At 46.7% G+C, this 12,921-nt stretch overlaps 1 protein-coding gene across 1 annotated transcript in view; it reads right to left on the bottom strand.

Moving 5' to 3' along the window:
• Positions 1-12,921, bottom strand: part of KIAA1549L (KIAA1549 like) — a 276,665-nt gene that overhangs the window by 54,317 nt on the left and 209,427 nt on the right. Inside the window, 2 exon segments of the mRNA XM_040980268.1 lie at positions 4,547-4,674; positions 8,662-8,846. Coding sequence (XP_040836202.1) covers positions 4,547-4,674; positions 8,662-8,846 — 313 coding nt within the window.

Raw genomic sequence — 12,921 nt, 5'->3', positions numbered from 1 at the left:
CTTCCAGTCTGCCCTCAGCCTGCACTATGATGAAAGCTCCCTTCTTCCCATCTTTGTACAGGCTCATGCCTACTACTTTTTAACAGTGTCTCCCAGGCAGTTGGCCCTCAGCAAGGATTTGTCCAATTGAGGAATTAATGACTGAGTGACTTGACTTTCCTTCGTAAAACAGATGTGCTTTGTACCTGCAGAGGAAGTAACCATTTAGAACTTAAAGTCATGCTAGTCACTAAACCTTTGAGTGAACACTTGTTTCTTAGCATTTCACTGCTTCTGGGTTCAGTATATTCATCTCCCACTTCTGTGGACAGGGTAAGAGCAGCAGCATAACTAAGGTAGGATAAGAAGAAAGCAGCATAGGACTGAACAAGCCACAGTTCTTTGGCCTCTTCACTGTCCGAAAAAAAAAAAGTCATACAAGTATTCATATTCACACATTTCCCTTAGGTATTTTTTAAGAGGAAAGAGTTATCTTCCCACCACCAAAACTACATGAAGAAACATATTAAATATGAACACACTGAAATGTTGTGTGAGTACAACAGGTTCTTGCGAATTTTTAATGCATAATCAGTTTCTACAAAAAAAAAAAAGGAGAAAATTAAAGTCAAGAAGCACAGTGAAGCCGTGGAAGGGCCCTGGAATTTACCAGGCCATCTCAGTGGCTGTCCCTACACAGCCGTCTCACATCTCCTTGTGCCTTATTTGTGCTGTTAACCTTAATTGCAGGAAGTCAAGCTGGAAAGGGAGATTTCACTCCTTCCCATGAGAGATAAATGAGGAGAGCCCTCCTATTTGAAACAGAAAATGCTCTTCCTGTGCACTCCTTGTTTCTGACATTTGCAAGAAAGCTCCAAGACAACACTTCGCAAGCAGTACCACTGGCCCTCCAGAGCGCTCCGACAGGCATCACCCCACATCATACACATGTAGAAAACATCATGTCTTACAGATTGCTAGCAGCAACAGATGACGCACTTGGTGGGAAACAGGAAGTTTTAGAATGGCAGCCCAGCATCTTCACATTTATTAATTAACCTTTGTAACCTTGGGTCTCTAAACTATGAGGCCATAAAACGACAACATTCTCCTATTCCATGCCAACAGCACCATCACATCTATTCTCAGAGATCACAACCTCACTTTCTGCATGCTGGCAAGGTGACGAAAATATATCTGTTTTGCTTTCTCCTTAAAATTATTTTGCTTCTATGGGCCTGGCGCAGTGGCGCAGTGGTTAGGGTCCTCGCCTTGCACGCCCAGGATCCCATATGGGTGCCGGTTCTAATCCCGGCAGCCCTGCTTCCCATCCAGCTCCCTGCCTATGGCCCAGGAAAGCAGTCAAGGACGCCCAAGCTTTGGGACCCTGCACCCGCGTGGGAGACCCGGAAGAGGCTCCTGGCTTCGGATCGGCATAGCATCGGCCGTTGTGCTCACTTGGGGAGTGAGTCATCAGACGGAATATCTTCCTCTCTGTCTCTCCTCTCTGTATATCCGCCTTTCAAATAAAATAAATCTTTTTAAAAATTATTTTCCTTCTTTATTTCCCCTTTCTTTCTCTTCTTCATTCTCTCCCTCCTTCCTCCTCTCCCTCCCTCTACTCCTTCCTTCCTTCCATTCATCTTCCAATCCAATAAAACACACTATTGATTTTATTGGCTAACTCTCATCTAGTATTATGATAAAACATAGCCCTTTGAGTGAAAAAAGACCAGTGTAGATTTCATGGATGGCCCCTCTTAGAATTCTAATGTGCTTCCCCATCAAGTGAACTTAACATGCAATGACTTGAATTGGTTCTATTTGAAAATTTCAAACCCAATCTCACAGAAGGGAAGCTGGTAAACCAGACGTGAGCAGCCTTGAAAAGCCACTGAGTCCACGTTTGGAAAAAAAATCTAAAATATATCTAAGCAAGCACTCTAATCCTGGAAATGCTCGTTTTATTTTTTTTTTTTTTCATAAAATAGATTAAAACCTTAACCTGAGACAGTAATTACACCTTATTGATGTGCCTGTGTGCTCCTGCTCTGGAATCTGATACTTAAATAATCAAAGCGACCCAAGCAGAAGAAGGAGGCATCAGAGAAGGCAAACCAGGCCATGAAGGTCTGCAGGCACACTGAGAGGAGGTCAGAGATTCCTCAGCTGGATGGGGAGTGCTCAGGTCAGAACCGGTACACACTACGGTTTTCTCTGAGTCAAGTACAGGGGAGCTGGAAGGGTATCATTCTATAAATGTCAATTGACTGACAGAGGAGTTTGTATAAGTCAGATTATTAAGCAATTTAAAGGACATGAAACAATACGCACATTGATTCCAAACAGTACAGCAAAAACAAAGATGTATGTTGTTCTATGCACAGCAAAAAGGTCAGAGACAGACGCACATTGGGTTATTCAGGTCATCTGAGGAGTGGGATGGGCAAGGGTAGGCAGTCTTTGACTTGGCTGTATCCATTTTCAGGAAGAACATAAAGGAAGGAAAGGAACTGGGGGTGGGGTGGGGTGGGATAGACAGTGAGGGGGAGGCAGAGGTGGGACAGTGTACAGGTGCCATTTTGCTTAAAGTGATGCCCTGGGAGCTTGTGTGTATCCCAAGTATCCATGAGGGCTCCAGACCCCTTCAGATAACAAAATTTGTGGATGCCCAAGTACCTTATACAAAATGACAGTGCTCATATGTAATCTAAGCATATCATCCCATATGCTTTAAATCATCTCTAGAATGCTCAGACTATATAGTTGCTTACACTGTATTGTTTAGGGAATCATAACAAGGGAAAAAAGAAGTCTGCATGGAGTAGGGCTTGTGGCAATGCTTAAGATACTACTTAGATGCTCACATCTAGTAACAAAGTGCCTGGTTCCAGACTTGGCTGCTCTGCTTCTGCTCCAGCTTCCTGTCCCCACACCTGCTAGGAGATGGCAGGTGACAGCTCAAGTACGTGGGTCCTTGCCATTCATGTGTGGGACTCAGACTGAGCCCCTAGGCTCCTGGCTCAGCCTGCCTGTTGTGGGCATTTGGGAACGAACCAGCAGATGGAAGCTCTCTGTCCCTCTGCCTTTCAGATAAAAAAGAAAATGAATCCATGAAGTCTGTCCATGTTCAGTGCAGAGGGCTGCTTAACCCTGAGGGTGCAGAGCCCTGTGGTGTGGGAGGCAGAACTGCACTTAGTGAAAACAATCTTCCCTCATGGTGTGGGTGTCCACTGTGTCTGCCATAACCCAGCTTCCCCTGCCCATGTTTCTCAGCACCTTGCCCTGGCAAAGAGAGGAAAGTGGCCAAATCCCAGTACTCTATCCCAAGTTCCAGAGTTCCCAGGATGGGTTGTGCGCTTGTTTGGCACAGAGCTGGTGGGAGGATTTCCCATGGCCACAGGTACAGAGAGCATCCAGGATAATCCCACCTGTAATGCCCTCACACTAGTATGAACTGTATAGGCACTGTGTTCCAGGGCTAGCTGAACCTAGGGGAGGGAAAACAGTCAGGGTCTGGGTGGGTATGACAGTTGAAACAAGTGAGTTATATAATAGCTGGAGATGCCACCAGGGACATTTTCCCAGAAGAAACAAATCCATGTGTCATGATTCCTTTGTTTTCCTTCTTTGTGTGTGTGTGTGGTCAGAGGAAAAAAAAAGATGTAAGTGGCATCTGAAAACAAGAGCATTCTGGTATTAGCTTCCAGAGACAGTCCCTGGACTACACCACATCAAGCCCCCGTAAAAGGGAAGCACGGTTCACCACAGCACCAGATTGCTCTCTTTCCACCTGGCTTTTCTGTCTGGCTCCAGTGACAGCCCTTTGAAATCTAGAAGGAATTCTCCCTTCATTAGAAATCAAAGCTGCATGGCTACGTGAATTCTGAGCTCCAGGGATCCAGCGTCACACACAGTAGGGACTGTGACTGCATGGAGATGTGGGTGGACAGGAAGCGGGGATCAAGAATAGGGAGCATGGCCTGGTGCAGCCCAACAGGTGAAAAGTACAGCACAATAAGAGAGCCAAGACAACAGAGAGACAAACCCAAACCTCCACCTCTACAAAGGAGGGCAGAGATCTGAAAGAGAAGCCACATTCTAGAGAAGTGAGCGGAAAGCATAACTAATTTGTTTTAATAATAATTTTTAATAATGACTTTTTTTTTTCTGGAAGAGGTGCAACACCAGGAGTCAGAGGCATGGACTGACTGAGCCTTATGATGTGGGTGTGATTATGGGGGTGGGGTCAGGGTAAGAAAATGAGGGAAACCTCCAAGCCAAGCCACATCCAAGAGGCCTGCTGCCTGCGTGGAGGCAGTGCTGGGAACCCCATGGGTTCACCCAGGAATTAGAAAAATCACTAAGCAAACACTGATTTGTTCTGTCAAAGGTTTTTCTAAAGAAAGATTCTCCAAGCACGGGTGGGCAAAAGCAGAGAAAGGGGTCAGGTGATGACCCAAGGTGTGCAGCCAACACCTGCCCTGGGGTCAGCAAACCTAGGTGTGTGGGTGTGAACGCATGCGCGGGAGGGTTCGGGGTGGGGCAGGGTGGGAAAGTTTCTCACCATTTCTCTTCCTCGCCTCCTCCTTTGTCACTTTCTGCTGGGCCATGACATTCTGGGGTGAGCGTCTCCCTGAGCTGGCCTTCCCTGATTCGTTGCTGGCAACAGAGCCATTCTCACTGGGCGACCTGCTGGAAGGTAACCATAGCAACAAGGGGAGCTGGTAAGTTTGGGCTGGAGCAGCTTCCTCTCAAGGTTATTTTATTTGCACAGCTTGTCTCTAGCCTTTCGTTCCAGTCCTGTTGACAAAGAAGAATGACACAGAAGAAAGAAACCAAACCACCCACTCTCCCGCACGGTTAAGCAGTTGCATGTAGCCAAGTGCAATTCACCAGTGCCACTCCTCCTCTGCAGACAGTCAAGTCAGTGCATCCCCTCATGTCTGTTTCCCCACCACCACCCAGCGGCAGTCTGTGGTGGCATGCCCTCTTCTCAACACACAGCACGTGGATTACTATCATTGTGTTTGAATTCCACAGGCACCTTCAGCCACACATGTGGAACACAGTTCCCTCTGGCCATTCTCTTTGTGACACAGACCCTGACTACTGAAAACTGAGTTACTCTATTGCTGGGGTCTTCACTGTGTCACACACACACGCATGCGTGTGCACACACACACTTGCATCCACTGTCATTACTAACCATTTGTAGTTTGAAACAACCTGGTTGAGCTATTTATTTACTCTGGGCACTGCGCAAGGTTCAGATGTCTACAGACACCAAGGACACCATTTCATATCTTCTGAGAGCTCCCAGCAGGAGTACCCACTATGTCCTGAGGACCATGTCAGGCTGAGTGCTTTCAAAGCCATTCATCAGTGAGTCCTGCAGCCCACATACTGGAGAGTGCCAGCCCTGTTCAGCAGGGGAGGACTGGAAAGCTCATGGAAGGAGCTGGGAAGTGGCAGGTCATTGGGGAAGCCAGGATTGCCTGGCTGACACACCATTAGACCTCTGCTTTTCTCTCTTGCTATGGTGAACCCTGAAGGAGGGTAGCTTCAAAGCCTCTTTGCCTTCCTTGGGGCTGGATTCTTGTCTTCTAGAATTTTGTGAGAGCTGTACTCTGGAGAGCTGCACCTGCCCTTCCCCCGCAAGCCTCTGGTGGTATCCACATGAGATGTACTAAATGCAACAGCCAATTGCCTCTTCTGCAGAAGACAATCAGGAGGCACCAAAGTGGGGCCTCTAATCCTTCTATTGTCAGTTGTCTGAGCATAGAAGAGAAGGACATGCAGCTCCTCTGATGGAAGCTGACTAAAATAACACACTTGACCAGTAGATACGTGGTGACTTAAGTGGAGGCGCCTCTTCCTGCTCCTTCTCACTCCTGAACAAGGACAGTGGGGATATGGACCAAGAGGCTTCCATGGACCATTACAGCCAGGGGAAGGCTCCTTGTCCAAGTCCCACAGACAAGAGCAAGGCTGGGGCACACGCACCGTGTTCCTCTTTGGAGAGTCTTAGCAAACATTAGCATTCTAAAAAGATCTGACCAGATTGATCATAAAGAGACTCATTTAGGTTTACTTCATTTAGCATCTCCTAATAGAGTTGGCCACAAATCTCTTTAACCACAAGACTTTTAAACATCCTATAAAAGCAGTGATAGAAATGATATGGTTTAAAGCAACAGGCATTAGTGTATTTAATACACATTATTTATTTACCCAACAGCTATTTGATTGCTGAGTGCTGGGTGCACAAGACACCTACACAGAAAGGACATATGCTCTTGGACTGATTTCAGAATCTCGTGGTTAATGGTACCTGCTTTCCCAACTGGCTTTATTAGGACTAAAAAGGGCTTTTATTTAGGTTCAAAATGGAAAAAAAGGGATGGGAGAGGAAGGGAATGGCTTTTTGTAACTCAATTTGCATCCCTAAAATGCATAATGGCTTTTGCAGCATTTTTAGACCTTTTTCCTTTTTAATTCCCAGTTTTCTGGCTGTTCCTCTTGTTCTGAGGAAGGTGCCAATGAGCAGATTTCCACAGAGAAAACCTCACTCTGCTTTATTCTGTGCATCAGTCTACAAGTTTCCTTTTCTGTGGAGTCATTTACTCAGAAACTTCTGATCAGAACCAAAGCATGAGGTAGGGTGTGTATGTGTTTGTGTGTGTGTCCACTTACTGGATAAAAGCATTTATGAAGCAATCATTGTACGGTCTCCAGGCTCCTAAGGTAATGAGTACACAGCATCTCCCATCACATAGCTCATGCACATCTCAGGCGTAGCACATTCACATTCAAACTCCTGATCACTCCCTAAAACTTCTCTAATTGTCTCCTCTGTTCCAGAAACCGGCAACAACCTGTCAGCAAATTATGTCAGTTCTTCCTTTGGAACCCCTCTAGCACCCAGCCAGCACCTCTCACACTCTCACACTCTCACACCACTGACCGTGGACCACAGCGATAGCATCCTGTGGGTCTTGTTGCTTCTCTTCTGCAAACCCACCACCCATTTCCCACATAGTGGTAACGTTATGCTTTTACATACACAAATCACATCACATCCTTGCTCTTCTCAAAACCTTCCAGTGATTTCCAATCTTTATTCCCAATAAAATGCCAAGTCCTATCTTTGGTCTATAAAACCTGATAAGACCAACCTCAGGCAACTTCCCTGGCTCACCTGCCACCAATTCATGTTGGCCTCCTTGTTTCTTCAGCACACCAACAAGCTTCCTCCTCTGGGTTTCTGCACATACTGTTTCATCTGCTTGGAACATTCATCCCATAGACAGTCACATGGCTTATACCTCATTTCAATCAGGTCTTTCTCGAATATTCCTTTATCAAATAGGTCTCTCTGGTTCCCATCTTAAAAAAAAAGTACTACACGCCCCTTGCCATCTCTCTATCCCCTTCTTTTGTTTGGTTTCTTTTCTTTGTATACATTGCCACCTGACTTAGAAATGGACAGACTTTAACTGTTTCTCCCTACCTGATTAGAAGCTCCACAGGAGCAGAAAGTGTCCTGTTTGCTGCTGTGTCCCTAGAGGTTGATAAAGAGCAACTCATCTGTATTGGGGGGGCGGGTGAGAGGCAGGCAAGGAGAATGAAACTCCTCCAACCTCTACAGTGCTAGTAGGCAAGGGAGAGGGAAATGGGAATGAGTGTGCTGGCTTAGCAGCCAACAGGACCTGCTGTGGGGTTCTTTACCCATCGTGAGGCTGTTACAAAGTGCTTAGCATCAGTCTCTTGGCCCCTAACCTGACTTTCATCCACACTGCCAATATAACTGTCCTCTTAAAATATAGGCTGGGCATCACTGTCTTCCAAAGGAACCTTCAGTGGTTTACCACGACCCAGAGGATAAAAGTCAGGCACCTTGGCCTGGCAGTCAAGACCCTCCACAGTTTTAATCCATCTTCCAGTTTACCCTTCTCTCTGCCCCATCCATTAGGAACTCTCAACTTCAGCGTCAGCATCAGTAAGAAAACAGGCCTGCCCCTCTTTGCATCCCCACGTAGATGACATGCCTGGAGTTGATCCCACCTGCTCAGATCCTACTCACCCTGTAAGGCTCAGAGAAGACACAGCCTCCCCCACACACTTCTGATGCTTTGCATGGTCACAAGTCACTCTTCTTTCCTCCCCAGCACTTGGCTCTGACTCCCCTGGAAGCTGCACACATCATATTATCTCACCCTTGTGTCCCAAGGTCCTGGGGTCTGGAATCAACCTTACATATCCTTTTGTCATTACTCCTAATGCCTGTCTATGTGCTCTGTTCACAGTGAAAATCCAATAAAATGATTTTTGCCTGAAATCAGAAACTCTCTGAAGAAACTGCCAGATCAATTCAATCAGACCAAATCAAAAGCACTTCTTTTATAGGAAGAATATAAGCATGGCAACAGTGCCAAATGTGTTACAATAAATGTAAGAGCTGAACCCCTGTTGTGGTGATAGATCAGAGACAAAAGCTTACAAAAGGTGGCTCCTGTGAAGCAGCTATTGGCATTCTCATCGTCTCCCTTACTCTCCTTCTCAAGTATTCAAAACAAGCATGAAGGGGAATTTTTAAAGAGAGCAGTGGAATTAACCAGAGGGCTGCATCAATTATTTCTCTCACTGACACGGAGAGGCAGAAGTTGGCTGCATGCCTACCTCTTTCTGGTTTCCGTGGACTTGGCCGTCTTGATGGTGCTCCCGTCCTGAGCGACGTCTCTCTCCTGAGGAGCATCTCTCACGGGCAGTGGGAGGACGACCGTCTCCTGCGTCACAGGAATGACCTCCTCGTCCGCCCCTTGCTGGCCCAGGTGCTGCTTGGCATAATCAAAGCCCTGTACCGGCTGCAAAGGGGGACAGACTGTGGTCATTGCCCTAGGAGTTTGACTCCTGAGTGGAGCTAAGAGAAGTCAGGCAGCAGTGTGCAGGTGACAGGGCCCCTGGTAGCTTCTGGTGAGTTAACCCCGGCCTCCATCACTTCTGCCTCTGCAAAATCAGAGCCTGTATGAACACTGTAATTCCACCTCGCTTCAGAATGTCTACGAGTAAAACTAGAAAAACAAGAGTGAAAACAAGAACAAAAACACAAGAATGTGAGAAGAAACTCCTTTTGGAGATGTCAAACCATTAATTTTAAGCCAATGGCTATTGCTAGTTGGAAAGAACTCTTAACTGGTACATATTAGGCAGATCTTACATAATCTCCTGCCTAGAGGTATTTATTTACTCCTTAATTCCACTTTCATTTAGCCTTAGGTGTAAAACCAGGTCACTTGAACTCCGAATGTGTTTTTGCACCTGGGGAGGAAAGGTAATCTTACACACTTCATCTCCATTACCCTTGGGTGGATCACAGATCTGAAAACGGGGACGTACTATCAATGGGAAGCAGTAAGATCCTTAATAATGAAATGGAGTCTATTGCTTCACTCTTTAATCCAACATCTCCTGTGAGCAGAGCGGCTGTCTTATAACTCATTTTTTGGAAGTTAGCAGGCTTTTTACCACACGGTATCTGAAATCCCCAGCGAATCAGGCAACTGTGAGCAATAGCCAATATGCATCTTATTAGTGGGGTGATAAAAACCACCCAAGAGAGGTGTGTTTAAACAGTTCCTGGGGAGCGTCGATCCTGCTTCACGCCCTGGAGCAGACAACACAGACTAGAGGCGGGACAGTGTGGTGGTTCAGAGTGGCATCGTGCCTGGATTCCAATGCTGACTCCATCAAGTAACGAGGTAGCCGCGGGTAAACTACAATCACTCTGCAACTCAATTTCTCCATCCGTCAACTGGAGATAGATTGCACATGGATGTGAGAGGGGGTGTCTGGCCACCCTCTGGGGCATGCTGCCAGTGTTACACAAGTTCAGCATTTAGCTTAGTGTCTAGCACACAGTAAACATTCAGTCAATCTCACATTTCACTACTTGCCTTCCTCCTAAATCACAGTCTAGGTGAAATGGACATCAAGGACTTAATTTTTTTTTTTTTTTACAGAGAAGGAGAGGTAGCAAGGTGTTCCACCCACTGATTCATTCCCCTAAATGGCTGTAGCAGCTGGAGCTGAGCTGATCTGAAGCCAGGAGCCAGGAACTTCTACCGGGTCTCCTATATGGGTACAGGGTCCCAAGGCTTTAGGCCATCCTCCACTGCCTTCCCAGGCCACAAGCAGGGATCTGCAGGGAAATTGGAGCAGTCAGGACATGAACCAGTGCCCATATGGGATTCTAGTACCACAGAGTGGAAGATTAGCCTGCTGTGCTATTGCACTGGCCTCTTTCAGGGACTATTTGAAAAAAATCTGGGGTGAATCTCTATACTCGCCATTTAGAAGTCATGAAACATCATGTGCTCGGAAGCTCTTCCTCTGGCAATTAACTCAGCCAGCATGCGATGGGAAGGCTTCAGTCAGATTTGACAATTCACAGCAGGAAGCTGTGTCCCACCTGTCTGTCAAATCAACCACTGCGCCTGAGAATTAGATGGGGCTTCCCTGCTCAGCCCACCAAGCTGCTCCATGACAGGCTAGCTGCAACGACTCCCCCACGTCCCCAGGAAAAGTCACACTGGGAAGTGTCACCAACCCCTCAACTCTGACCCAGGTGGTGCCCAGTGACATTCTGGTGCCAGGATCTGGGGTGGAGTTTTTGAAATGTATTTGCTAAGGGAAGACTGAATCTTCTCTTCCCTCCCCCTCTTTGGTGCTGCCTGGAACAGAATGGAATGTTCGGTGACTGGATAACATCCGTGGAATCTTACACTGCCTTCTTCTGCAACCAATCAACTGGTCACCAGTTGGATTCAATTCCTGGAGAGTTTCTGGCACCTGACTTTTTCTCCCTAAGTTCAGTTTCCTAGTCTTCTGCTTTGGTATTGCTGTTTCCTTTCTGCCCCTCTCCAAGCCCACCCTGGGTAAGCCTCTGACATGATCTAGCTTTAAAGCCACATCTGGTCACATCACACACCAATCTAAAGTGCTTTATGGTACCTAGTCTCTTTGACAAGGCATCCAACAAGGACTTTCATGCTCCGGTTGAACCCACTGGCCCAATGTCATCTTCTCTTGGCATGCTTTCTGTCACATCTCCATGCCTATTACTACCCTAGTCAGGGTTGTGCCAGGCTCTGTGCTTGGTACTGACTTGTAACTGCTCCCCACCATTGAGTGTCAGGAGCCATGTACTGTAGCCACACTGAAGCCATTTTGAATATGGAACTGTGGGCCAGTGGAAAACCCCAGTTGGCTAGATGCTTGGGAAAGAGGTTATGAAACTAATCACATGCTTAGCTTCTATTGTTTTTAGCAACTGTTTCAGAATGTGATTTATGCTGAACCTGCCGACATCCTGTTACTGGTAACCTACACTTTCGTTGATATGTTGATTACTATTGTTGATACGGTGGCTGCTCAAGAACAATTGGTCTTGAGACCATGGCTTGTGCCCCAGTTTCTCCTTTCCTCCCTGAGCCTTAGTTACTGAAGTATAAATATAAAAACCCTCAATTAAAATCAATCAACTGACAGCTTGATCAGACATCCTGACTTGCTGTCTATTCTTTGTGTCTCTTGTCCCTTCATTCTCTCCTAGGTTGGTTGTGACCCCCGTTGACTGTCCTGCTGGACGGGACAATTGAGGAGTTCCCTGTTTCAGCCTCACTTAATGTTACTAGTATAGTACTAAGCACACTACCTAAATTATGTCACTGCAGCCTTGCTGTAGTTCAAGGCAGAGGGCATTATTATGAATCTCCATTTGACTAATGAAGAAACTGATTTAGAGAGGTTAAGCAATTTTCTTGGGCTCACATAACTGGTTTGGGGTGCAGCCAGCATCGGAAGCCAGCACTGTGGGACCCGGAGCACTGCTTAGGTGATTCATCCAACAGGGCCTCCTTTCCTTCTACAGTTGTCACCTTGGTTGGGCTTCTCCTACCAAGGTTGTCCTGGCTTGTGTGTTGAGAAGCCTGGCTGGCCTGTGAGGACTGCGAGCCTCCAATCATAGCTAAGACTGCCCAGGGCCCTAATGATGGGGACCAGCTGACTTGCATCCCCACTCTCACTGGATCTGACCCCTCACCCTTCACCCTGGGTTGAAATTATCCACTGGATACTTTAAGTGGCTGACTCCATGATGGGTATGCACAGAGACATTAAGAAATAACAAGCTGGGGCCAGTGTTGGGGGCCTAGCAAGTAAAACTGGGGCCACTGCCTATGGCACTGGCATCCAGTACGGCCATCCATTTGTGTCCCAGCAGCTTCATTTCCTATCCAGCTCTCTTCAAATGACCTGGAAGAAGCAGCAGAGGATGACCTATGGAGATCTGGATAAAGCCCTTGGCTTTAGCCTGGCTCTGCCCTAGCCTTTGGGGCCACTTTGGGAGTGAACTAGAAGACAGAAGGCCATTCCCCTTAAACTCTAACTTTCAAACAAATCTTAAAAAAAAAAACCCCAAATTTGAGGGCGGCACTGTGGCACAGTACATTAAACCACCGATTATGATGCTGGCATCCCATGTTGGAGTACCAGTTTGAGTGTGGCTGCCCACTTCCAATCCAGCTACCTGATAATGTGCCTGGGAAGTCAGCAGAGGATGTCTAAGGGATCTGAGCCCCTGAAACCCACTTGGGAGACCCAGATAGAGATCCTGGCTCCTGGCTTCAGCTTGCCCAGCCCCTGGCTGTTGTGGTCATTTGGGGAGTGAACAGCAGGGGTTCCCTTTCAAATAAATAATAAAACATGTTATTAAAAGGATAAGTTTAATAGGTTGATCTCAAGAACCTGTGTGTATGTGGTACTTAGGGCAGAAAACATTGACACCTAATATTAGCTTCACAGGAAGCCCTTGAGGGAATCAGGGCAAACATCACTCTATTTCCTTTAGAAGTCAGAAAGTGAAGACTCAGAGTTCAGTGA

This window comes from Ochotona curzoniae, unplaced genomic scaffold (genome assembly GCF_017591425.1).
Source record: "Ochotona curzoniae isolate NIBS_2020 unplaced genomic scaffold, NIBS_Ocur_1.0 contig_3432, whole genome shotgun sequence".
Taxonomy (NCBI): Eukaryota; Metazoa; Chordata; class Mammalia; order Lagomorpha; family Ochotonidae; genus Ochotona; species Ochotona curzoniae.
The sequence above is the reverse complement of the archived record's forward strand: the minus strand, read 5'-3'. Positions and strand labels throughout refer to the sequence as shown.